Source organism: Manihot esculenta, chromosome 18, assembly GCF_001659605.2.
Source record: "Manihot esculenta cultivar AM560-2 chromosome 18, M.esculenta_v8, whole genome shotgun sequence".
Lineage (NCBI taxonomy): Eukaryota > Viridiplantae > Streptophyta > Magnoliopsida > Malpighiales > Euphorbiaceae > Manihot > Manihot esculenta.
In genome coordinates, this window is record NC_035178.2 from 4,856,990 (window position 1) to 4,884,947 (window position 27,958).

At 35.3% G+C, this 27,958-nt stretch overlaps 2 protein-coding genes across 5 annotated transcripts; both read left to right on the top strand.

The window, feature by feature from the left end:
• The first annotated feature begins 1,142 nt into the window (after window positions 1-1,142).
• On the top strand, window positions 1,143-4,342 carry LOC110605936 (transcription initiation factor IIA subunit 2). The gene is made up of 4 exons (XM_021744625.2): window positions 1,143-1,286; window positions 1,494-1,632; window positions 1,756-1,806; window positions 3,893-4,342. The coding sequence occupies exons 2-4, from the start codon at window positions 1,504-1,506 to the stop codon at window positions 4,031-4,033; spliced, it is 321 nt and encodes a 106-aa protein (XP_021600317.1). The 5' UTR covers window positions 1,143-1,286; window positions 1,494-1,503; the 3' UTR covers window positions 4,034-4,342.
• Window positions 4,343-9,120: 4,778 nt separating this feature from the next.
• LOC110606875 (E3 ubiquitin-protein ligase UPL2) lies at window positions 9,121-27,304 on the top strand. Of its 4 annotated transcripts, XM_043953214.1 has the most exons (18): window positions 9,121-9,369; window positions 9,541-9,667; window positions 11,720-11,815; window positions 11,976-12,182; window positions 12,349-18,937; window positions 19,092-20,158; window positions 20,235-20,534; window positions 20,607-20,811; window positions 22,072-22,349; window positions 22,459-22,745; window positions 22,985-24,095; window positions 24,179-24,325; window positions 24,427-24,507; window positions 24,612-24,837; window positions 24,923-25,062; window positions 25,321-25,427; window positions 25,518-25,638; window positions 26,458-27,304. In XM_043953214.1, the coding sequence occupies exons 2-17, from the start codon at window positions 9,572-9,574 to the stop codon at window positions 25,618-25,620; spliced, it is 11,040 nt and encodes a 3,679-aa protein (XP_043809149.1). In that variant the 5' UTR covers window positions 9,121-9,369; window positions 9,541-9,571; the 3' UTR covers window positions 25,621-25,638; window positions 26,458-27,304. The 4 variants fall into 4 exon arrangements, with proteins under 4 accessions (XP_043809149.1, XP_043809150.1, XP_043809148.1 ...); XM_043953215.1 differs by lacking the exon at window positions 26,458-27,304 and having other exon boundaries at window positions 9,122-9,369; window positions 9,538-9,667; window positions 25,518-25,926; XM_043953213.1 differs by lacking the exon at window positions 26,458-27,304 and having other exon boundaries at window positions 9,122-9,369; window positions 25,518-25,926.
• Window positions 27,305-27,958: the final 654 nt, after the last annotated feature.

Consider the following 27,958-nt stretch of genomic DNA (forward strand, 5'->3'; position numbering starts at 1 on the left):
TGCAATATATGACTGTAAATTGGGCTAATTGATCGCCTTTTAAAGGCCAAATCAAATATAAAATCCGGAATAAATTAAAAAGCGTAGAAATTATGTAGTTTCTGGCTTTCTGCCTCATAGAGTATTGAAGTTTAATTGTGACGTAGTGGAATTCATTTCTCCTGCGTTGTTATTACTGTCGTTATTAGAAATATATCTAGTCATTTAATTGATAATTTAGTTAAACGAGTTTTCACCAGCAAGAAAAGTTATGACTCTTTTAGAAGCAGTTTACTTGGCAATAGCTAAGAGGTTTTGAGATGTGATAGGTGAGATTGTTTTCACTCTTCTGTTTTGGACGTTATTCCAGCCATCTAGCCAGGTCTCTTAGGATGTTTGGTATCAGTTTGTGTTATCACTTCTCTAATCTCACACTTGAGACTAATAAGTGGCTAAGAGTTGTCAGCATTATCAGTTTTCTTATTTAAGATTTTTCTAAGATCTTATCTAGTCGGCCTTTGTATAACTTTTGTTATTTTTTTCACAATCTTATAATGCACTTTTGCAGTTTTAAGAAAAGAATTTATGTTTGGAAGAATTATCTCGAGTTTGAATCATGTAAAAAATTAATTAGTTTATTTTTATTTTAAAATTATTTAATTAAAATAGTTTATATTTTATAAATTAAAATTTTAATTCATAATCTTAAATATTTATACATATTGTTTAGCATTTAATTCTTTTTCCCATTTTACTGTTATTCATTATTTATAATACATTTACGCCATATTTATACATCATAATATATGATACAATCAAATTTTTCATTAAATAAAATAAAGATTTTGATTACATTATGGCTTATTAAATATAGCACCGTAATTTGGTAAACTATTGGATTTATTTATTGGAAAGTTAAAAAATTGTTGTTTTTAATTATGAATTTTTATATTTTAAACTATATTACAAAATATCTAAATAGAGAAGAAAAGAAAAGAAAAGAAAAGAAAAAGGGAAAACTGGGCTTAGCATATGGGTTATGTTAAGCCGTGGACGAAATACTAGTAGAAGCCCACGAAAGACTTAAAAGGGCCTGAAGGCTGAAACAAGCGAACGGAATAGAGAAAAGCGGTCGGGGGGTAAAAACGTCAGTTCAGCTCTACCAAATCCATCGCGACTATATATACCTCCATCCTCAAAAGCTAGGGTATAAAAAGCCCCAAATTCTCTCCGCCCAAAATTCTTCCCTCGGACAAACGTTAAACCAAAACAAGCACAAATAATCGCAACTACGTCGCCACCGATCGGTAACTTCAATTTCTCTCTCAATTTTCTTTTACTTCCGATAATATTCATCGTTTCTTGCTTAAAATCTTCGTCTCCCTTGTCTCCGCAGATTCATTCGATTTTTCACATCATTCAACAGCTCTCCTATTGTTTCTATCCAAAATTTGCATTTTGCATTTTGTTTACGAGGATATTGATTTGCAGTCTTTTGGTTTTTATATTGACAGATCTCAGGAAATGGCGACGTTTGAGCTATACAGAAGGTCAACGATCGGCATGTGCTTGACGGAGACTCTGGATGAGATGGTTCAGAGCGGTACTCTCAGCCCGGAGCTAGCAATCCAGGTTCTTGTCCAGTTTGATAAGGTCTACACTGGCACCATTGCCTGTTTAAGTTTAGCTGCTACTTCTAGCTCTATATATGTACTTTCGGTTTTGCTGATTATGATTCTGATTATGCTCTTTTCATTATTATTGGTTTTTGTTTAGTCTATGACTGAAGCCTTGGAAAGTCAAGTTAAGAGCAAAGTTTCCATCAAGGTATTTTTTTTTCTGTGGCTATATATGGCTTATGCTGTTTATGCAAGGATTACTATTGTGTCGTTAATTTATTTATAGTGGTTTTGTTCTAGCCTTTGTTTAAACAAAGAAAAATAAATCTGAATCAAATGGCTTTCAAAATTAATACTCTCAACGGCGCGTCCTTCTGTAAAATTATTTTTACAAAATCCTTTAATTAGTAATCATGGATATTCTAAGTTCACAGGAGAAACTTCCAATGTTAATCTCAAACCGGAAATATCCAAATCAATATTTATATTGATGTATGTAGGATTTACAAAACAAAATTTCAATGATAGTGGCAAGCCAAGGTTTCTTTTCTCCTGTCGTGAAATTAGGTTATCAGTTCTGTTATCCTCCATGAGTTTACTGTTAAATTGTGATTGTGTGTATACCAGTGTATATGGAACATTTGGAGCATTAGAAATTAAACATGCTTGTTAAACACTGCTCAGGCTATTATAGTTTGCGTTCTGTATTGATTCTTAAACTTCATTTCACCTTTGTTTATGGCAATGTCAGTTGGAAAGAGGAGTTTTCCTCAACTGGAACTGATGCTGCTCTTCCATTCTATAGTTGTCTTATGAAATATGATATTCAGCTAGGCTAGTCAACAAATGAAATGCAACAAGTGTTTAATGTGTTTGACTAATGGTGGTCAATTCTGATACAAAATAATGAGATCATTCAATCTGTTGGTTGTTAGGATCTTTTTTTTGTGCTAAAAACAGTCGTTAAATGCATTTTTAATGATGTGAAATGACTTCATGACCTTTTTAGTTAATGTTTGAATAATTATTCTAGCATTTGCACAGCTTGCCCCCTTCACCACTGGAGTATTTTTATCTTTAAACTGAACTTTCAGAATGCGGGGCTTTTCTTGAATATGCAGAATTGAAGAATTGTTTGATTAATATTAATGATTTAGATATATCAAACTCATGGTTATTTATATGGCAATTGGGTCCTTATGGAAGAATCACAGTTGCATGGATTTGTATTAGCTTGAATTTAATGCCAAATTTTATAGCCCTTGGGGGTAGTAGATGTAGATGGTTTTCAGACGCTTAACATTATGCTCTCAATTCCACTTAAAGAGATTTTATTTACCCGAGGGACTTTTGGATGTTTGCATTTTCAAATTATAGGTGTCAATGCTCTTATTGTATGTTCCTACATAGTTTGTCAACTAATCTAATGCACTAATAGCATGTGTTTAATCATCTACTAGATGTGATGTTTATCCAAGGGCATCTCTACTCTACAGCATCTGTTTTTTGTATACTATCCACACTGGTAGCCGTCAGTTGGAACTGGAATATTAGAATCTTGTACTGTTATTAGCTTGTGCTACTAAAATTTGATTTCTCTGTCTTGGTTTTTGGGTGGGTTCAATATGTACATAACTTTTCAACTGACTATTTAAAAAAGTGTAAGATAGGGGTGCATGGTCCTGGCATTTGTAAGATCCTCAGTTTATTTATCTTGTTTCTATTGTAGTTTTCTCTCTTTACTACTTTGACTGCTTGGCAAGTAAATTCAACCTCAAGTATCTCTATGCATCTGTTACTATATGTGCTAATTTACACAAATGTTTGAAGTATGTTTGGCTGTCTGCTAAGTTTTCCAGTTTGTCAGTTTCTCGCTACAAAAAAACTGTTCTGCATAAGTTAAAAGTGAAAGTTTTATCTTGTTGCCCTTTTAAATATGGATCTTGTAGGACCATCAAATCAATGCTGAATATATATACCTTAAGGGTGCTTCTGATTTAGTGAATTGATGGGGGATTGAGAGGGGTCTTTTTTTTTACACCACTTGGACAGATCAATTATTGTTGTGGGGGATCATTTCATATGTAACTGTTCCTATGATATTGCATTTTGCATATTAATTATGGTTATGTGTTCTTTGTCACTGCCTTTTTTGTGGGAGTTAGTTATGATGGTGGTAGTTTGACACACACACTCTCTCTATATATATACACACACACACAGATAATTTGTTGCTTTGCATGAGCATATCATTCAGAAATGCTGATACGTTTTGATTGTGTAATGTGCTACAGGGACATTTGCACACCTACAGGTTCTGCGATAATGTTTGGACTTTCATTCTACAGGATGCATTGTTTAAGAATGAAGATTCTCAGGAGAATGTTGGAAGGGTTAAAATAGTGGCTTGTGACTCGAAGCTACTCACGCAATGAAATTTTAGAAATCCATTTCTCTTGTGATAGTAGAGGGTGGATGGCTGCAAGGAAAACCCAGAGTTTTAGCTACCATGGAAGATTGAACGTTAGTTGTATAGCCATCAGCCTTCATAACTATTGTTATTTTGGTGATACATTTGATGATGGTGCATGCCGTATCCCCTGATGTATCTTCTTTGTTTATTTCATTCCTTGTCTCGAGAAAGTGAACCCAATTTAGTGATAAAATCATGAAAACCACGAGTTGTACAATGGTGGTATGCACATTCTTACTTATTAATCGTTGCATGCACATCCTTATATTTCATATACAGACGTCAAGTGGTATGAAACCAATGTTTTCCTGGAGATTTGTCGGGCAGCTACTCTGTTTTGCATTAAGTATTAGATTATAGCGGATGAAACTAGCTTTCATGGGGCAACTATGGAACGTATCATGTGACTCCGCTTCCCCTACAATGTTGAGCATCTATTATGGTACCCCTTTCCTATTCGCTTGAATCCTTAACGAATCTGTAATCGGAGCGCTACTATGAGGGTGGAGGCCACAAGGTGTTTTGAGATGGTGGGAATCATTTCCTCTCCTCTGCTCCTACGCGTCGGCCATTCCTTCTTCTAGCTGCGGTCTCTCATATCCTTGAAAGTTGCTTCACGTGTTTTTACTTTAAACTTAGAAGTTGATCAAGAATGGCAACTTCGATGCTCACTGTACCGTGTGCAACGGAGGAGAGTGTTGTAGACTCATCTACACTAAAAATAATTCTTCAATCACTTTTAGCATGTAAATTCTATTTAATTAAAATTTATTATAATTTAAAATAAAATTTTATGAAAAACAACTAGATAAGATTACAAAACTTGTATTTAAGAAAACATGAAAATAGTAGTATCGTGATTGTCATTGTGAATGGTTATTAGTTTGTCGCTAAAATTCATAGCCTAATAATTTTAGGCAATGAATATAAATTTAACAAAATAAATCAGATAAAATTTAATTTTTAATGTTACAATAAATAAATATAAACATCATAATAGTATACAATTGTACCTTTACTTTTAATAATAGAAAACTAATATAATTACTGAATTTATATGTATTCAAATTTCTTAATAATTTTATATTTTGATAACTGGATTAACATATTAGTTTAAATTCTTTACTTTTTTTATTAAAAAATAATTTATTTATTTCAATCTTAAATATTTATATTGTTTGATTTACATGAATTAATTAATCAAATTATATAGCCTCTTTAATTAAAGTTAAGACAAATGGAGACAAATGAACCATATTTTATTTGACATAATGATTATATAATTTGATCTTATAAAATCTTGACCTTTTAATTGAGATTTTAAAAAATTAAAAATTTAATTTTGATAAAATAGTGACCTTCTATATTATTTAAAAAAAGTTCCAAAAAGTTTTTTTTTTCTTTAAATAAAATAACGATGTATTGATTGATAAAGAAAGGTTTTCTTGTGGATTAAGTTCATCAAAGAATATTCCATCGCTAATGTTTGTTGTGCGTTTTCTTTTCCACACTTTTCTTTCCGCCTTGATTTGTTCCGTTTAGCAACAATTCCCATTAGTTTTTATCAAGTCTTGGTGTGGGAGACAATAATCTTTATTTGAAAGCAAATAATTAAACTATCTCTCGAATTATAGAGTTTTACTAAAAATTAAATGAGCTGTAAAAAAAGGAAAAATTAAATGAAAAAACTATTTTACTAATGGATTATAACTTAGTTCAGAATTATGAAAACTCAATTTTAAATGAAAAAAAAAAAACAAAAGAATTTTCTTTTACTATTTTTCTCTCAATCTATAAAAAACATATATTAGATAGATTGGCAAAACATGCTTAGAAATACCTTAGTGGCCAATGTTGGATTTCTCTCTTCAAATATCTATTGAAAAAATTTAAGAAACAATTCAGGTTTGATTATATTAACAACTTATTGTATGTCTAAATTGGAATTGCTTACTCGCTCCGCCTAAAATGCTCTCTCACTCCTCTCTATGCTTTCTCTCTTATTCTCTCTAAAGCTTAGACAACCCTCCATCTCACTCTTCCTCAATCCCTCCCCCCCTCTCTTTCTTCCATTGCCAAAATTATAGTCGATGTTAAAGCAAATTAAAGTAACATGAGTTCTCATTTCTATATATAAAAAAAAAAACTATTGCTTGTTAATTTTACAAAATATAAATCCATGTGCATTCTTATCACAATCCAATCAAAGAAAGAGGAAACAAAATTATAATTAATAAATAAAATCAATAAACTCATACAAATTTTGCGAAATATATATTCGTAAAACAAATCTAAAATTAATAAATAAATTTCAAATCACAAATAAAATTGACTATTTGTTTCAAGAATGATGAATAGATAAGAGAAAAATCACAAGATATGGAGCTTACTGCTCAAAAGCAATGGGTTGAATAGAACGGTAAATAAATTAAATTATTTGAAAGTTATTTGAAATTTAATTTAATTTGATTTATTCTTTAATTAAATCAAGTTTATATTCATTTTGTATATTTATTTAATAAATAAATTAAATTTGAGTTTGTAAATATTCAATTAGTTCATTTATATATTTATGAGTGAAACGGTGACTATATTCATCTAACTAAAATTGTTTAGTTATGAATTTATTATTTTTAAATTAAAAGGTCATTTAAATTTTAAATAAAATAAATTAATTAAAAATTATTTTATATTTAATTTAATAAAAAATCAACTCATTTTATTTTATTTATTAACTGAATTAACATTAAATTTATTAATATTCAATTTAAATTCAAAACGGATAAAACTAAAAAAACTTTCAATGAATTAAATTAGAGCTATTTAAAACTCAACCCAATTCAATCTGTTTACATCCGTACATGGGGAGAATTGGTATACTAGAATAACACGCGAAGTAAAGGAGTGTGTGCCAACAAAGAATTGAGAAAAAAAAAAAGGAAAAAAAATAAAAATAAAATATTTTTTCCCATTATTTAACTGCCGTATTAAAGTAAAGAGAGAGATTCACATTTCAAAAAAAAAAAAAAAAAGTAAAGGGAGAGATATTTTTTTATGACGTAACTTTGTTACTCCATGATGTTAAGAGAGTATAAGTAATTTTAATGTAAAATAATATCTAACTCTCGAAATTTCATTTCACTCAAAATTAAAGAGAACATTTTAGGTCAATAAAGCAAAAAAAAATATATATATAATTTCCCCTTCGTTCTACTCATCTATTTATTATTAAAAAAAATTATAGTTTTAATTTTTTTCTTCCTATTGCCCTCAAAATAAACAAAAATGTCAGTGTTTAAGTTAGAGTTGTAGTGATGTGGTTTACGCAACCACATTTATCCTTATTTGAAATAAAAATTCAACAACGATTTAATTCAATTTAAATTTTTTTATTTAAAATATAATAATTTATTTTTTAAAATTTATAATTTTTTATTTTTAAAAAATAAAATTATGTATAAATATTTTTATTATAAAATGAATTATTGAGAGAGAGAGAGAGAGAGTGATAGAGAATATCGTAAGAGGCTATAAAAGAGTCTAAAGATAGAGAGAACAATTTTGGTGGTGGATAGCTTAATTAGGTCTGTTTGGATTAGAGCAACAGGAAAATAAATAAAAACAATTTTACTATTGTTTAAAAGGAGTGTATTGAATTTTAAATAAAACTAGAATAAATATTAAAAGATGTCATTGTCTCATAAACTTTGTTTACTTTATTTTTTTATATAAATTAAAAAAATAATTTTTTTATCAACTTTTTAATTATATATTTTTTAAAAATATTGAATTTTATTAAATATTAATACATATTTTAATAATAAATAAAATATTATTTTGAAAATAAAATAAAATTAAATAAATAGAATTATAATATTCAATAAATATGTATAAAAAATAAAATAAATAATATTTTTTTAAAAAATAAATAAAAATTATAAAATAAAAAGAGTAAATTAATTTATCTTCTGTTGACCTTCCTTCGTAACCCTGATTCAACTTTTTTTTTTTTCAAAATATAAAAAATATACATTACCTCCTTTTATCCTTATATTAATTCACTTTCTCTCAAATATACAAGTTCTTTCCCTTTTTTAACCTTATTTCTTTTTTAGCTTTCATTACTTTTCTTTATCTCATCATTATTTACCTTTGTCTCGCTCCATCCAAACAAACGATTATGGGTGTATGAGTGACAATATAATAATAAGGATAATTTGGAAAAAAATTTTTTATTACTTTTCATTTTGGTGAACAATTTATTATTGATTTTTTAATAAGACGGTGATTTTATTAAGAATAAAAAAAACAACTTATTTTATATTTTAAAAAAATTATTTATGATTTTTATAAACAAAAAATATTCGACCTTATATTATAGTAGACTTCATGTTTCAGTTTCCAAATTTATTTTTTAAAAAATTTATTTCATAGTACACTTTTATCTCTTTATTTATTATTTTTAACTATTTTTTAAAATTTATATATAATTCTTCAGTTATTTAAGTCTATTTTATATCAATAATTTTGAGAATTCTATAATATAGATATGAAAATTTTAAGAATTTTATAATATAGATGAATTATATCAATTCATTTTTAAATCTCTATATGTACAATTCATTCAATAATAGAAAATATCTTCACATTTTATTATTGTTAACATTTTCATTCATCATTTATAACGTGTTAATCATTTAAAGGGATTAAATAAAATTTTAAAAGATGAAAATAAATTATTATTATTATTATTATTTTATTTAATTGAATTACAAATAATATATTTTTTCTTTTCATAAATATAGATACTTATAATTTATAAAATGATTTCAACAAAAAAAAAATCATAAGAAATAAAGAAGGGAAGGAAAAAGACACGTGAAAAGGAGAAAAGAAGGAGAAGCGTTGCCAAAGGCAAAACCGCCTTTTTCGTGTGGTGGGTTTCAGCAATTCTCAGTGTGTACTTAAGTTAAATGATAAAACTCACTCTTTCCTTTGCTTAATTACAAATTTTCACCAATATTTTTTTGAAATCACAAATTTTCACCAATTAATTGCTAATATTCTTTAAAAACTCAAACCCAAAACACAAGTATACGAAACAAACACAGCCCCACCCTCTCTCCTTTCTCCTCTCTCCTTTCTTTGCTTTGGGGTCTCCCCTCTCTTTCTTTCACTGTAGTCTAACAATCTCTGGCCTCCTCTTCTTCCTTCTTCATTTCGCTCTCTACAGTCCATACTTCGGATGTGTGTGCATCTCTCGATTATCTCTCGCCGTCTCTTTCGCTCCTTTCTCAGGTTCCCGTTCTTTCTTTCTCCATGTGTATTTGTATCTGATCTATTTGTTCTTATTTTCTACGTTTTCAAAATCGTAGCTCTGTTTCTTTTTGGTATTTATTTTCTGTTTAGTCTCCGATTCTAATTTTCTTTCCCTGTGTTTCTTTTGTCCCCGCGTTTGTTTTGTAGCAGTAATAGTTGAAAGTAAGGAAGCCGAGGCGTAATGGCAACGACAAGATCGAGCTTCCCGTCGAGGCTTCGGCAACTTCTGTCTGGTGAAAGTGTAATCGGCCCTTCCATAAAACTGGACACTGAGCCGGTGAGTTCACCTTTTTTTTGGGTGGGGTTCTTTTTCTTTCTTTCTTGTAATTATTAGTTTTTGTTTTTTTTTTTCCTGTTTTTTGTACTGCTTTTTTATCACTGGGGTTTTGCAATACCGGGAACTGATTGGTGAACTCATTAGGATTTTGCGTTGACTATTTTTTAACGAGAAGTTACTTAGTTTTGCCTCTTATATTTTGATTGTATGGCTGGTGCCACAATGAGTGTGTATTAATATTGTTCTATGAAGCAATGGGATTACTTTTGATTCCTCTTTCTTTTTTTATTATATATGTAAAAGAATCTTATGGGAGCTTCGCAAGTATTTCTGGCTTCATCATTTTGGTTGGCCATTCTAATTGGAATCACTATTTTAAGTTTTTCATGGTTGCGCACGGTGGTATTTAGTCGTGGCTACAGTTGTGCTTCTCAGCATTGACATTAATCAAATAAAAGGATTAGTAGGTTTTTTTTCCTTTAGTAATTGTGTATTGACCGAGGTACCTTGTGCATGACATCTTTTTGAAGCAAAAAATTCTCAAATTCTGACAATATGTTGCACAGAAACATAATGAAGGTCCAACAATGTTGTTTCTTATACATTGCTAAATTTAATATAGGTAACTGTGGCTTGAAAAAAGGTGAGTGGTTTAAAAACTCATTTGTTATGTCAAGCAGCTCTTTCTTACTAGTTTTGTATATTTTAAGCACATTTGAATGCCAATACACACACACACACACACACACACATGCACACACATATATATAGAGAAAGTGAGCATGGATTTACAATTTTTTCTTAAACCATTTCCAACGGTGGCATTTCGGATCTGCATTGTTATGATCCACAGCAAAATTTCTCAGCTCATAGATCCACGAAAGGACACAGTGTTCTAACCCTGGTTTGTTCAGCATCCAAAACTCAAAAGTCCTAAGCTGATCTCTTCCCTTTGTTGTAACTAAGGGCTCTGCAGTAATTTCAGATGGATTATTTGAATGTAATAATTATGGTTTTCATTTTGAGTTTTGAACTATTTCAAGTTATGTATGTTTTGACTAGTTCCTGTCTTTTTGATGCTATGTCAGGTTTGTATGTTAATGATATACTGCACATTTTTTAATTGTATTATTTTAGGATAATTTATTTTTGCTTGTATGATTTGCATCAAACAGGATGTTGCATCTTTGTTGTAATGTTGAAGTCTTATCCAAGTTTGGGATTTACCTTGACACATTGCTGAATTTACCAAAATTTGTGACTTTTTAGTCACTTATTTTATTTAAGTTTGGGGATTCGTGTTGCCAACACCTCCTTTATCATCTTAATAAATTTTACTTGTGCATGTCGAAAACTTTTCCATTTAACCTGCATTCCTGCTAGTTTCTAAATTATTGTTGTTTTGATTATACCTATTTGCAGCAATAATAGAGTTGTTGTCCTATCACTTAGTGGTGCTTGCTGTCATTTTCTACTTTATCCTTGTTCTTGTTAGTATCTTTATGCAAACAATCTAGTCTTTGTATGATATACTGATTTTATAGTCCTACATTGTTAAATCAGAGAAATTAGAAAGATACATGGAACATCCTGCTAAACAGCATAAAGAAAAAACTTATAAGACTTGTAATCCCGTTAATGAAAGCATAAGCCTTGCAACTAATCATAGTCCTACTAGGATTCAAATGAATCCTTAACTAAGACGCTTTTAACCCAATAATAATGATAAGTTTAATATTCCCTAAGCATAAACTATGCTAACCACAGTCACATTTATGCTTAGACCAAATATTTGCCTTAGGTTTCCAAAGAGGATAACAATTTTTTTCCAGCTGTGATAGAGTTGCTGCATCAAAAAAGAAGTTGAGCTTTTGCTTTTTACATGCATCAGTTGTGTAGGAAGCTGATCGACCTTTTTCTTTTCATCAAATATTGGAAGATGGCTTTTGTCAGCGTGTTTCTAGCATTCATTAATGAAACCAATTTTAATTATCTCCTCTTGGAGTGTTCTTATTTTTTACAAAAGGGTTTGACATTTATTGCTACTTGCAGCCTGCTAAAATTAAAGCATTCATTGACAAGGTGATACAGAGTCCATTGCAAGATATAGCAATACCCCTTTCTGGCTTTCACTGGGAGTACAGTAAGGTAAAGGGACATTTCTCCTGCCGGATGGAGCCCCCCTTTTCCTCTCTCTTCCTTCACATCTTTTTCCTTTCTCTTCACAGTGAGGGGGAGAGAGAAGAAAACAAATCCATTCCTCTTCTTTATTTAGCTGCCTTTCCTTGTTTGATGCTTTTATTTGCAGGGGAATTTTCATCATTGGAGGCCATTGTTTCTACATTTTGATACTTACTTCAAGACATACTTGTCTAGTAGGAATGATCTTCTCTTGACACATAATGTTTCAGAAAATGATAGTCCATTTCCGAAGCAGGCTGTCCTGCAAATACTTCGAGCTATGCAAATAATTTTAGAGAATTGCCATAACAAAAGTTCATTTGATGGCATAGAGGTATTTTTTTTTATTTAATTTCTTTTATTAGAGCAGAGAATAACATGTTGTATACATTAGTTTTTAATGCTTGTTGAGACTGCTTGAACATGTTATTGGCTAGAATATATGAGTATATGCAACAATTGTTCCTCTAATATGTGATCTTATTCACTTGGCGTTGCAGCACTTCAAGCTTCTGCTATCGTCCACAGACCCTGAGGTTCTTATAGCTACACTGGAGACGCTTTCAGCACTTGTGAAAATTAACCCCTCTAAACTGCATGGGACTGGTAAATTGATTGGATGTGGCTCACTGAACAGCTATCTCCTGTCCCTTGCACAGGGCTGGGGAAGCAAGGAGGAGGGCTTGGGCTTGTATTCATGTGTCATGGCAAACGAGAGAAGTCAAGAAGAAGGATTGTGTTTATTCCCATCTGAAGTGGAGAATGATCATGACAAATCTCAATACAGGATTGGTTCCACCCTCTATTTTGAATTGCATGGTTTCAGTGCTGAAAAAATGAGGGATAGTAGTGGCAATGCAAATTCTTCTGGCTTGAGAGTTATACACATACCAGATCTACATTTACGGAAGGAAGACGATCAGCAGTTGATGAAACAGTGCATTGAGCAGTATAATGTGCCTCCTGACCTTCAATTTTCTTTACTAACCAGAATTAGATATGCTCGAGCTTTTCGTTCCCCCAGGGTTTGCAGGATGTACAGCAGGATTTGCCTCCTTGCATTCATTGTACTTGTTCAGTCTAGTGATGCTAATGATGAACTGACGTCTTTTTTTGCTAATGAGCCTGAGTATACAAATGAGTTGATTAGAATTGTGCGGTCAGAGGAAACTGTTCCTGGAACCATTAGAACTCTTGCAATGCTTGCCTTAGGAGCTCAGTTAGCTGCTTATTCAGCATCCCATGAGCGGGCACGAATCCTGAGTGGGTCTAGTATCAGTTTCGCAGTGGGGAACCGCATGATTCTATTGAATGTGCTTCAGAGAGCTGTTCTATCTTTAAAGAACTCCAGTGATCCATCTTCTCTTGCCTTTGTTGAAGCGCTTCTTCAGTTCTATTTGCTCCACATTGTTTCATCATCAGCTTCAGGGAGTAACGTGAGGGGTTCTGGAATGGTTCCTACATTCTTACCTCTTTTGGAAGATGCAGATCCTAACCACATGCACCTTGTCTACTTGGCTGTCAAAGCATTACAAAAACTCATGGATTACAATAGTTCAGCTGTGTCCCTGCTTAGGGAATTAGGGGGAGCAGAGCTTTTGTCTCAGAGGTTAAAGATAGAAGTACATAGAGTTATTGGTTTGGCTGGGGAAAATGAAAATTCAATGGTCATCAGCGAATGCTCAAGATATAATGATGATCATACCTATTCTCAGAAGAGGCTAATCAAATTTCTTTTGAAGGCACTTGGCTCTGCTACACAAACTTCTTCAAATAATACCAGATCCCAAAATTCCCATGACAGTTCTTTGCCTTCTACTTTGTCGCTGATATATGGGAATGCAAACAAATTTGGGGGGGACATCTATTACTCAGCTGTGACTGTTATGAGTGAAATTATCCACAAGGATCCAACTTATTTCCCTACTTTGCATGAAATGGGTCTTCCAGATGCATTTTTGTCCTCAATTGTGGCTGGACTACTTCCTTCTTCTAAGGCTCTTACTTGTGTTCCAAATGGGCTTGGTGCCATATGTCTTAATGCCAAAGGCTTAGAAGCTGTGAAAGAAACTTCAGCATTACGGTTTCTTGTTGACATCTTCACCAGCAAGAAATATGTTATGGCCATGAATGAAGCCATTGTTCCTTTGGCAAATGCTATTGAAGAGCTCTTGCGTCATGTGTCTTCATTGAGAGGCACAGGTGTTGATATAATTATTGAAATTGTTGATAGAATTGCATCCTTTGGGGATAACAATTCTGCAGGGCCATCAGAGAATGTTGCTGAAATGGAAATGGATTCTGGAGTAAAGGAAAATGATGGGCATTGTTGTTTAGATGGTGGGGTTGATTTGGGTGCTGAAGGGATCAGCAACGAACAGTTTGTTCAACTGTGCATCTTTCATTTGATGGTGCTGCTTCACAGAACAATGGAAAATTCTGAAACATGTCGCTTATTTGTGGAGAAGTCAGGGATTGAAGCATTATTGAAGCTTCTTTTGCAGCCAAATATTGTTCAGTCACCTGAAGGGATGTCTATTGCACTACACAGCACCATGGTTTTTAAGGGTTTTACTCAACACCACTCTGCACCTCTGGCACGCGCTTTCTGTTTTTCTCTTAGAGACCATCTTAAGAAAGCTTTGGCTGGTTTTGGTGCGAATTCAGGCTCTTTTTTGCTCGACCCTAGGACAACACCAGATACTGAAATCTTTCCTTCACTGTTCCTTGTTGAGTTTCTTCTGTTTCTTGCTGCCTCAAAAGACAATCGCTGGGTAACTGCACTTCTTACGGAATTTGGTAATGGTAGCAAAGATGTTTTGGAGGATATTGGTCGTGTGCATCGTGAAGTTCTTTGGCATATTGCTATGCTTGAAGATGCACATCTTGAGATAGAGGAGGGCGGTACTGGTTCTGGTTCTGAGTTGCAACAGACTGAACTTAATATAGATGAAACTGAAGAACAACGATTTAATTCCTTTAGGCAGTTCCTTAATCCATTATTGAGGAGGAGGACATCAGGCTGGAGGGTTGAATCTCAGGTTTTTGACCTCATAAACCTTTACCGTGATCTAGGACGTGCTACTGGATTTCCACAAAGATTGAGCACTGATGGTCTTTCAAGCCGCTTTGGATCCATTCACCAATCGTGTCATTCTGAAACTTCGGATGCTGCTGGGGCTATGAGTAAAAAGGATTATGACAAGCAGAGATCATATTATACCTCCTGCTGTGACATGGTGAGATCACTTTCTTTTCATATCATGCATTTGAGTCAGGAGTTGGGAAAGGCAATGTTACTTCCTTCTCGACGGCGGGATGATACTGTGAATGTTTCCCCTTCTTCTAAAGTTGTGTCTGGGATTTTTGCTTCTATTTCTCTGGATCATATGAATTTTGGTGGTCATGCTTGTCCCCCTGGATCAGAGGTATCTATAACAACAAAGTGCCGTTACTTCCGCAAGGTTATTGATTTCATAGATGGCATTCTGCTGGACAGGCCAGATTCTTGTAATCCAATATTGTTAAATTGCTTATATGGGCATGGAGTTGTTCAATCAGTTTTGACCACATTTGAAGCTACCGGTCAATTGCTCTTTGCGGTTAATAGGGCAACTGCATCCCCCATGGAGACCGATGATGGTAATGTCAAACAAGATGAGGATCATTCCTGGATTTATGGTCCCTTAGCGAGCTATGGTAAACTTATGGATCATCTGGTCACATCATCATCTATTTTGTCTCCATTTACAAAGCACTTGCTCGCACAACCTTTGGCAAATAGAGCCTCACCTTTTCCTCGGGATGCCGAGACATTTGTTAAAGTGCTCCAGTCTATGGTGCTGAAGGCAGTGCTTCCTATATGGACTCACCCTCAGTTAACCAATTGCAGTAATGATTTCATTGTTACAGTTATTTCTATCATCAGGCATGTTTATTCTGGGGTGGAAGTGAAAAATGTGAATAACAATGTGAGTGCTCGTATTACTGGTCCTCCCCCTAATGAAGCCACCATTTCAACCATTGTGGAGATGGGTTTTTCCAGGATGAGGGCAGAAGAAGCCCTAAGGCAAGTTGGATCAAATAGCGTGGAATTGGCAATGGAGTGGTTATTTTCCCACCCTGAGGAAACTCCAGAAGATGATGAGCTTGCTCGTGCACTTGCCATGTCTTTGGGGAACTCAGAATCAGATATAAAGGAAGAGGATGCAAATGCCAATGGTCAACAGGTTGAAGAAGAGATTGTCCAACTTCCTCCTGTTGATGAGTTGTTATCAACATGCATAAAGCTTTTGCAAGTGAAGGAGCCTCTTGCTTTCTCAGTTTGCGATCTTCTTCTGTTGATTTGCACTCAAAGTAATGGCCAATATAGGTCTAGTGTCATCTCATTTATTCTTGACCAAGTTAAGGATCAAAGCTTGAATTCTGATGCCAGAAACAGTACTACTTTATCTGCTCTTCTTCATGTCTTTGCCTTGATTCTTCATGAAGATGGTCCAGCACGAGAAATTGCTTTAAAGGATGGCCTTGTTAAAATTGTGTCTGATTTACTTTACCAGTGGGATTCTGGTTCTGTGGACAAAGAGAAGCATCAGGTTCCCAAATGGGTAACAGCAGCTTTTCTTGCTGTCGACCGCATACTTCAGGTGGATCAGAAACTGAATTCTGAAATTGTCGAGCAGTTGAAAAGGGATGAGTTGAACAGCCAGCAAACCTCAATCAATATTGACGAGGACAAGGAAAACAGATTGCAGTCTGCACTAAGATCACCCACAGAGAAAATAGAGGCAGAAGAGCAGAAGAGACTTATTCAGATTGCCTGCCATTGTATCAAGAACCAGCTTCCATCTGAGACGATGCATGCTGTTCTGCAGTTATGTTCCACTCTGACAAGAAATCATTCTATTGCTGTTTGCTTTCTTGAAGCTGAGGGTGTAAGTTCACTGCTGAATTTGCCGACAAGCAGCCTTTTTACTGGATTTGATAATATTGCTGCTACTATAGTCCGTCATGTCCTTGAAGATCCCCAAACTCTTCAGCAAGCGATGGAATCTGAGATAAAGCACAGCCTTGTGGCTGCTGCTAATAGGCATTCAAATGGAAGGGTCACTCCACGCAATTTCCTTTTAATCTTAAGCTCTGTCATCGCCCGGGATCCCTTAATTTTTATGCGGGCTGCACAATCTGTTTGCCAAGTTGAGATGGTAGGAGAAAGGCCTTACATTGTGTTGCTGAAGGACCGTGAGAAAGATAAAAGCAAAGAGAAAGAGAAGGAGAAGGACAAAATGTTGGAAAAAGATAAATCACACACAAATGATGGCAAGGCTACTTGGGGCAATATGCACACACTTGCAACAGGGTATGTGCAGGGAAAACTTCATGATTCTAATTCCAAGAGTGCTAAAGTACACCGAAAATTTCCTCAAAGCTTTATAACTGTGATTGAACTTCTTTTGGGTGTAGTCAGTAGCTTTGTGCCTCCCTCAAAAGATGAGGCAGTGGTAGATGTGCCCCAGGATGTGTCATCATCAACTAACATGGATGTTGATGTTGCTGCAATCAAGGGGAAAGGAAAGGGAAAAGCTATAGCCACTGTTTGTGAAGAGAAAGAAAGCAGTAGCCAGGAAGCTTCTGCATCGCTTGCAAAGGTTGTATTCATCCTGAAGCTTTTGACTGAAATTGTGTTAATGTACTCTTCATCCGTTCATGTTTTATTGAGAAGAGACACTGAAATTAGTAGCTTAAGGGGTCAGAAGGGTTCTACTTGTTTGTGGAGTGGGGGAATATTTCACCACATTCTTGGCAAGTATATTCCTTATTCTCGAAATGTGAAAAAAGATAAGAAATTAGATGGTGACTGGAGACATAAACTGGCAACCAGGGCAAGCCAGCTTTTGGTGGCATCCTGTGTTCGCTCAACTGAGGCAAGAAAGAGGGTGTTTACAGAGATCAGTTACATTTTGAATGACTTTGTTGATTCATGCAATGGTTCTAGGCCACCAACTAATGATATACATACGAATATTGATCTTCTTAATGATGTACTGGCTGCCCGTACACCTACAGGTTCATACATCTCACCAGAAGCTTCTGCTACTTTTGTAGATGTTGGTCTGGTCAAGTCCTTGACTCGAACTCTTGAGGTGTTGGATCTGGATCATACCGACTCGCCTAAAGTTGTAACTGCGGTTATCAAAGCTTTGGAATTGGTGACCAAAGAACATGTTAACATTGACATTGGGAAGAACGAGAATTCAACAAAACCTCCTGTTCAGAGTACATTAGGGAGAGCTGAGAATATTGTTGATATAACCCAGTCCGCAGAGATCGTGCCTGAATCCAACCATGATTCTGTGTCTGCTGACCATGCTGAATCATTTAATGGTGTGCAAAACTTTGGTCCATCTGAAGCTCTTGCAGATGATATGGAGCATGACCAAGATCCTAATGGTGGTTATGCTCCTGCTAATGAGGATGACTATATGCAGGAAACTTCCCAGGACATGAGGGGTCTTGAAAATGGCATGGATACTGTTGGAATACGATTTGAAATCCAGCCTCATGGTCAAGAAACTCTCGATGAAGATGAAGATGAGGAGATGTCTGGGGATGATGGAGATGAGGTAGATGGGGAGGATGATGATGATGACGATGATGATGATAATGACGATGATGGAGAAGAAGATGATGAGGATCATAATGATCTGGAAGAGGATGAAGTGCATCACTTGCCACATCCCGACATCGACCAAGATGATCATGATATCGACGATGATGAGTTTGAAGAAGAATTGTTGGAAGAAGATGATGAAGAGGAAGAGGAAGATGAGGATGGGGTGATACTTCGGCTGGAGGAGGGTATCAATGGGATAAATGTTTTTGATCACATTGAAGTTTTTGGTCGGGACCATAATTTCTCCAATGAAACTCTTCACGTGATGCCAGTTGAAGTTTTTGGTTCTAGACGTCAGGGTCGAACTACATCCATTTACAGTCTTCTTGGTAGAAATGGTGACACTGCTGTCCCTTCACGCCATCCTCTCCTAGCTGGACCTTCTGCATCACGCTCAGCCTCTGGCAGACAATCAGGTGAACTCTTTTGCTAATTTATTCTTTCTTGCTTTAGTTCTGTTATAATATATGCTTGAAATTGCAACCTGCATGCTTATTTAGATTTTAATGGTTACATGATTTCATCCTGCCCCCCCCCCCCCCCCCTCTCTCTCTCTCTCTCCCTCTCCAGTGATTGCTCATGACATGTTCTTTTCAGATAGGAACTTGGAGAATACTTCATCTCAGCTGGATAGTATCTTCCGATCACTAAGGAATGGGCGTCATGGGCACCGTTTGAATTTGTGGAGTGATGATAACCAGCAAAGTGGTGGATCTAGTGCATCTGTACCCCAAGGCCTTGAAGAGTTGCTTGTTTCTCAGTTGAGGCAACCGGCACCATCTCCTAAGAAGTATTCTGATCAGAATACATCAACAGTGGAACCTAAAATCAATGGTGAGATTGGCCAGTTACCTGGCACAGATGCAGTGCCTGATACACCTGTTGAAAGCAATGTGAATAATGGGAGCAACAATGTGCCGCCTCCATCTTCTGCTGCAGTAAGCAGATCTAGCAATATTGAGATGAGGCCACTAACAAGTGATTCTCACTTGCATTCTGTTGAAGTGCAATTTGAACAGAATGATGCTGCTGTACGGGATGTTGAAGCTGTCAGCCAGGAAAGTAGTGGGAGTGGGGCTACTCTAGGGGAAAGCCTTCGGAGTCTAGATGTTGAAATTGGAAGCGCTGATGGCCATGATGATGGAGAAAGGCCGGGCTCAACAGATAGAATGCATTTGGATTCACAGCCATGTCGGATGAGAAGAACAAATGTTCCTTTTATGAATTCCACAGCTGTAAGTGGGAGAGATGCATCACTTCATAGTGTCACTGAAGTTTCAGAAAATTCAAGCAGAGAAGCAGAACAAGAAGGTCCATCTGTTGAGCAGCAAGTTGGTGGTGAGGCTGGCTCTGGATCAATAGATCCAGCATTCTTGGATGCTCTTCCTGAGGAGTTGCGAGCTGAAGTTCTTTCTGCTCAACAGGGTCAGGTGGCCCAACCTTCAAACGCTGAACAGCAGAACACTGGGGATATTGATCCAGAATTCCTTGCAGCCCTTCCTCCAGATATTCGTGCAGAGGTTATAGCACAACAGCAAGCACAAAGGCTTCATCAATCCCACGAACTGGAAGGCCAACCAGTTGAAATGGACACAGTCTCTATAATTGCAACATTTCCTTCAGATTTGCGTGAAGAGGTACTTTCTTTGTTGTGCTGTCGTTATCTGAATTGGTAATATGTAACTTCAAGAGATTTTATCATTTGGTCTTCAGGTTCTCCTAACATCATCTGATGCTGTACTTGCCAATCTCACACCTGCTCTTGTTGCGGAGGCTAACATGTTACGTGAAAGATTTGCACATCGTTATCATAACCGTCCACTCTTTGGTATGTATCCCAGAAGTCGTAGGGGTGAATCTTCTAGGCGAGGTGAAGGTATTGGATACAGCCTGGAGAGAGCGGGAACTGCCTCACGCAGGTCTATCAATGCTAAAGTCATTGAAGCTGATGGATCTCCTTTGGTTGAGACAGAATCTCTTCAAGCAATGATACGAGTGCTTCGCATTGTTCAGGTGATTTCCTTTTTTCCCCCTTTCTTGTGCCATCTCCTAATTAAGGTACTGAATTAATATATGATTTTGCAGCCATTATACAAAGGTCCTTTCCAGAGGCTTCTCTTGAATTTATGTGCTCATGGCGACACGAGAACTGCTCTGGTAAAAATCCTGATGGACATGTTGATGCTTGATAGAAGGCGATCTGCACATTATTTAAATGCTGCTGTGCCATCATATCGGCTTTATGCTTGCCAGAGCAGTGTGATGTATTCTCGTCCACAGTCTTTTGATGGTAAAGTAATTAAATTATTGATGCTCTTTTAGTTGCCAGCTATGACTATTATAAAACACTCAAAAGAAAATTTAATGTGGGTAGTATGATGTATTCTGGATGGATTTAATGAAGTCTAAAAAAATTAGTTCTCGTTAGAAAACGTTCTAAAAAACTATTATGGATCATGGTTGGTCACTTTTATTATCAATTATAGGATATGGAAAGTCTTGTCACTAGCCCAACATTAGTTTCTTTCATCTCAAGGTGAAAAACAGTTTAGCTCTATTTATGAAGTTTTATTAGTTATGGAGCCTTCAAAAGGTAACAATTTATTTTTAGTGATTTTAGGTCTGAACCTTAGTTCTATGAGAAGCAGGGTTGGTCCTAGGTAATGGGGTAGGAGGCCTGGCCGCCTCCAAATTTTTATTTTCAAAAGATAAGTTATATCATCATTGTAATTTTAAAATTAAGGGTGTGGAAATGTAATGATTGGCTCCTTCTAAAAAAACAAATATAAAACTAAAATATTATATTTATTTAAATTATTAAAGTCTTAATTTTAATAACTAATTTATTATTTTTTCTCTGAATTTCCTTTAGAAGTCGTAATCACATAATATTTAACATTTAAAATTAATTTTACCATATTTTGTAAAAATGAATTAACTATTGAAATCAAATTAATTTTATGCATAACAAATTTGGTTCTAATTATTTTATCCCTATAGAGTCAAAATTTTAGTTATTGTTTGTTTTAATAATTATAAGTAATTATTTAAAATATTGTTTTATTTTTATTAAAAAATAGTTTTACACACTTGGTAGGATTGTTTAGTAAGAACAATTTGTTACATGGTAGCTTGTGAGAAGATTATAAACCTTTGGTATTCTAATTATATTTTGATATCTTTAACCCAGATTTTTTCACTTAAATATTGTAGGTTCTGAATTGGGTCGGGGTGGATTTCTTAATACTTATATAATGGACCTTGTTGGTTAAATCTCTGTTGATTATTTAGTATGACACAATGTTGGTTGTTGTTTGATAGAAATATAATTGCAAGTTTTTATTAATTATAAATTTATAACTGGGTTTTTTAAGTTTAGTTTAGCCACCCGCTACATGTAATTCCGCATCTGACCCTGATTAGAAGTACATTTCCTATTAGGATGTTGGGGATAAGAAGTTTAGCCATATTTGCGGAATGTCAGTCCCATGAGATATGTTTTGTAGCATAATTTCTTTAAGCCCTATATCTTATATTGTTTGCTTTGTAGGGGTCCCGCCCTTAGTATCTCGGCGTATCCTTGAGACACTGACTTACTTGGCTCGAAATCATCCCTATGTGGCAAAAATTTTGCTGCAGTTTAGGCTTCCTCTTCCCACATTACAGCAGCGTGAGAACTCTGATCAATCACGTGGTAAAGCTGTGATGATAGTGGAAGAGTATGAAAAGGATTCAAAACAGCATTTGGAAGGATATATATCCATTGCCTTGCTTTTGAGCCTCTTGAACCAACCTCTTTATTCAAGGAGCATAGCACATCTTGAGCAGGTGATGGTTTGGCCAGTTGATGTTTTGGTTTGTAAGAAGTAAATATTTTCAGCGTATTTGTGCCAGTTGATATGGAGATTTGTTCACTAGTTTCTTTTTCCATCTACAGCTGCTTAACTTGTTGGAGGTAATCATTGACAGTGCTGAATGCAAGGGAAGTTCATCAGATAAATCTGGGGCTGGTACTGAACAACCATCTACTCCCCAGAATTCCACATCAGATGTGAAAACAAATATGGAAGTCAGCATTGCTATTGCTGGTTCATCGTCCATAGCTATTGATTCCTCCAAATCCGCCACTCCTGGTCCAAATAATGAATGTGATACTGAAGCTGTTCTATTGAACCTGCCACAAACAGAACTTCGACTTCTGTGCTCATTTCTTGCTCGGGAAGGGTATGATGACCTGTAGTCAAACTTCCTATCTGCTGTTGTATACTTGTAATTCATTATTTATATTAATGACCATTTTTATTGCTTATGCCCATGCAATACTATGTTCTGTGTGTTTTGTGTGCAAGAGGATTTAAACTGACAAATTAGTAACTGCCTTTTGCTTCGGTTGCTCTGCTAATATTAATCATTTTAGACGCTTAGATCACATGTTTTATCTGACACACTGCCTTTCCTCCCAGTCTGTCAGATAATGCGTATACTCTTGTAGCGGAGGTAATAAAGAAGCTGGTGGCAATTGCCCCAACTCATTGTCAACTGTTTATTACTGAGCTAGCAGATGCCGTACAGAATCTGACTAAATCTGCTATGAATGAGCTACGACTGTTTGGTGAAGAAGTGAAAGCTCTCCTTAGGACAACTTCTTCTGATGGAGCTGCTATTTTACGGGTTCTGCAGGCATTGAGCTCTCTTGTTTCCTCGTTAGTTGACAAAGAGAAGAGCCAGCAGATTATTCCAGAGGAGCAGCAAAGTGCTGCTCTTCCTCAGTTGTGCAACATCAATGGAGCTTTAGAGCCTTTGTGGCTGGAGCTGAGCACTTGCATAAGCAAGATAGAGAGCTACTCAGATTCCGTTCCTGATTTGCTACTTCCAAGAACTTCAACATCAAAACCATCTGGTGTAACACCTCCACTCCCTGCAGGCTCTCACAACATCTTACCATATATTGAGTCCTTCTTTGTAATGTGTGAAAAGTTGCATCCTGCACAGCCTGGTTCCAGTCAGGACTATGGTGCAGTTTCTGAAGTTGAAGATGTGATCACACCTACTGCCCATCAGAGAACCTCAGTCCCTGTTATTAAAGTGGATGAAAAACACATGGCATTTGTGAAATTTTCTGAGAAGCATAGAAAGCTCCTTAATTCTTTCATCCGCCAAAATCCTGGATTGCTCGAGAAGTCCTTCTCACTTATGCTGAAGGTTCCTCGGTTTGTTGATTTTGACAATAAACGGTCTCACTTTAGATCAAAAATAAAGCATCAGCATGATCATCATCAAAGTCCTTTGAGAATTTCTGTGAGAAGAGCTTATATTCTTGAAGATTCATATAATCAACTACGCATGAGGTCAACCCAAGATTTGAAAGGGAGACTGACTGTTCATTTTCAAGGAGAGGAAGGTATTGATGCTGGTGGACTTACAAGGGAATGGTATCAGTTGCTGTCCAGGGTTATTTTTGACAAGGGAGCACTGCTTTTTACAACAGTGGGAAATGATTCTACGTTTCAGCCTAACCCTAACTCTGTTTACCAAACAGAACATTTGTCCTACTTCAAATTTGTTGGGAGAGTTGTGAGTTCCATTTTCTGTAGATGATTTTGTTTGTTTGAATAGTTCATGTGTTTTTAATATTCATTCTTATCGATCTTTTGCAGGTGGGGAAAGCACTTTTTGATGGGCAATTGTTGGATGTTCATTTCACTAGATCTTTCTACAAGCATATTTTAGGAGTTAAAGTTACATATCATGACATTGAAGCCATTGATCCCGATTACTTCAAAAATCTTAAGTGGATGCTTGAGGTATGCTGTGAGGCTGTGTTTCTTTAGCTCATACTCTTATTGGTTAAAACTTTTTGATTGGATTGTATTTCTTATTGGGTTAACTTTTTTGGATTTTGCAGAATGATATAAGTGATGTTTTGGACCTTACTTTCAGTATTGATGCTGATGAAGAGAAGCTTATACTGTATGAACGGACTCAAGTAATGATTCCACCCCTTTGTGCTTGCATTCTGTTCTTTTATGGTTTCAGAATTTTCGTCTTTGCTTTTTTTTATTTAAAAAATTCTGGTGCACATTAATGCAGGTAACAGATCATGAACTGATTCCTGGTGGACGTAATGTCAAAGTTACCGAGGAAAACAAGCACCAATATGTTGATTTAGTTGCTGAGCATCGGTTGACAACTGCTATCCGTCCTCAAATAAATGCCTTCTTGGAAGGATTCAGTGAATTGGTTCATAGGGAATTGATATCTATTTTTAATGACAAGGAATTAGAATTGTTGATAAGTGGACTCCCAGATATTGATTGTGAGTTTCTCTCAGTTCTGACCTTTTACTGGGTATGTAATGTTGCACGATTTTTGAAGTTGTGGTTCTCCATAATGCCTTTCAGTGGATGACATGAGGGCGAACACCGAGTATTCTGGATACAGTGCTGCTTCCCCTGTCATACAGTGGTTTTGGGAGGTGGTTCAAGGGTTCAGCAAAGAGGATAAGGCTCGCCTTCTGCAGTTTGTGACAGGCACCTCAAAGGTATTTTACTTATGTTGCATCTTTAATTTTGTTCATATGCCTGATTGATGTATTATCTCTTAAGCAATTGTTAATAACTGATCTGCAGATAATTCAATTCGAGCTTATGATTGTGGAAATGTAACTGTAAAAACTTTCTGGGAAATAAGATCCAAATTTTTTTATTAGTTTATTTAGTTGTTGCCGTTAATTGTTCTTGTGTTTTTGGCTCTTATTCCTGCTTATTAAAATGAGAAACCGGTCTTTGGGTCCTTCCAGGTGCCTTTAGAAGGCTTTAGTGCACTTCAAGGGATTTCAGGTTCACAGAAGTTCCAAATACACAAGGCATATGGAACCCCTGATAGATTGCCTTCTGCTCATACTTGGTAAACTTATATTTTGATTGCTTATTATTTATTTTGAAGATCATGTGGAATGCTAATCCTGACTTAAAATTCACACGAATTTTCTTACAGTTTCAATCAGTTGGATTTACCAGAGTACCCTTCCAAACAACATCTGGAAGAGAGGTTGCTGCTTGCCATTCATGAAGCCAGTGAAGGGTTTGGTTTTGGTTGATTTTGGTGGGTCATAAAGGTATGGTTATGTAGATAATACATATATATATCACAGGCTACCATGCTATGAGAGATTAAGTTGTTAATATTTTGTACAGCCCAATATTGGATATGGGAAATGGTTCTGGCAGTTTTTATATTTGCCAGTCTTCTGTTGTTTTTTCTCTTTCCAAATTTCCAAATTTTTGGGGCCTACTTTTCTGCTTATTGTCTGTGCGCAATTCAGGAGGTCAACAGAATGAGCAATAACTTCAAATGTTAATTGTATTAAATGAATATTTCATTTACTTGGTTTGGATTACTTCTATTTTGATGTTTGAAATTCCCAGACAAATTGTCATAAAATATTTTACTTAAATTTTTTATTTAAAATTTATTAATATTTTAATGTTTTTAATCTTGTGTTTAAGTGATTAAAAATAAATTATTTGAAAAAAAATTACATGAAAAATATTTTTCTAAATAAAAATTAAATGGTGCTTAAATTTGATAAAATTTTGATGATAATATTATATGTATACAATTACAAACTCATATGGTCTTTTATTTGTTTTCTTTTTTCTTTATTTCATTCCTCAGCGTACTTTTAAAACTTGCAGAAAAGATCAATCTCGGCCTCCTTGTCTTTTGTCTTTTTCGTTTTTTTTTTTATAAATTTTTATTGGTCTTGCTGACAACAATGTTTATAAATACATTATTTAATTATTTAATATGAAGAATTTAGAAGATACTATCTCCTATTCACATATATATATATTTGATTAGATTGCAATTCGTCTTAACCGGAGAAAAGAGATTTGTATAGATGATGTAACACTCCTCATTTTGATAATGGCAGTATGGCTGATGATTCGGAGTGCGGCATCATTGGCAGGGATATGGGTGATTAACGTTGTGGCAATTGCCTATTTGGTTTTTAAGCGTTAAATATACTATATGGTTCATGATTGATAATAATTGCAATAATGAGTGGGAACTCCTTTTGAAGTGTAACGTCGAAAAGGAAGGGAAAGGGAAACAGAGGCGAGAAGAGAGGAAGGAAAGTGGTGTGAGGATTTCGCTTGAGTTTCACTTGTCTTTGTTTCATCGGAGCTCTGGCAGTTGCCATTTTGTGATCTTTCAGTTTGTTTTGTTTCCTACCTGCCCGACATCGTGTATTAGTTCTGTTTTCTTTCCGCCGTCTTCATCGCCCTCGTTAAAGATGGTGGTTCTTCTTTTTGTTGTATTTCTTTCTTTCTTTTTTGGTTTCTTCGCAGATACTCAGCAATTGACAGTTGGGAGCTGGTTTTCTCGAATCTGCGGTATGAGGGTGATTGGCTCGATTCCTTTGCCGTTAGAGAGATTTTCTTTTGTTTTGGCATTTGCAATTCCTATGCTGCTTGTCTTTTCGAGCTGTTTTGTCCAATTAAGAGCCTTCTTTTCTCTGGTTGCATGTGCGATTTCTGTTGTTGTGCTTTCTCTGCCTTGGTGTTGGGACGCGTTGCTGCCATTTATGGGTTGTGCCTTATATCCTGCTTTTCGGTGAAGGAAGCAGTGAGGTTGACGTTGTTGTTCGTGCTGGAATTTTTGATAATTGATAACAGATTATTAATTACAAATAAAATATCCTGAATATTTAGTGAAGATGTTGATATGTAAAATAAAAATAAATATATATTTTATTTATTTAACATGCATACCATTGACAATTTATTGCATAATATATATATAAATTAAAAATATGATTGTTAATATATAATTTGCTTTTTACAAATAATTTATTAACGTATTAAATATAAAAATTAAATTAATAAATATTAAAATGATTTAAATAAAAATAAAGCTTCATCCGCCTGAAACTCATCAATAGGGATGGCAGGCGGGTGGATTTTCACGGGTACCCGATTCGCTCAAACTCTATTAGAACGGATTTGGGCGAATTTGGATTTGAAAATTTTTATCCATCTCGGATTCGGGTAGGGTTCGGGATTAGGTGATCGGATACCCGTTATCCGAACCCAATTAACTATACTAACAAAACTAATACTAATCCCTAATTTATTTTTTCATTTTACTCTTTCCTCTTTTCGTCTACGTCTCTCTCTCTCCCCCGCTTCCCTTCCCATAGTTCTCGGTCACGCCTCTCCCCCACTTCACTGACGACTGCCGGCAGCCCAGTCATCACCGGCGACGTCTCCTTTCTCTCCCCAGTCGACGATAAATCTTCTCTCTCCCCGTCAGCAATATCTCCTTCTCTCTCTCCAGCGGCGACATCTCCGACTTTCCAGTTGAAGACAACTATTCCCTCTATCCGATCGGCGTCGGCGATATCTCCTTCTCTCTTCCCAGTCGGGTGAAAT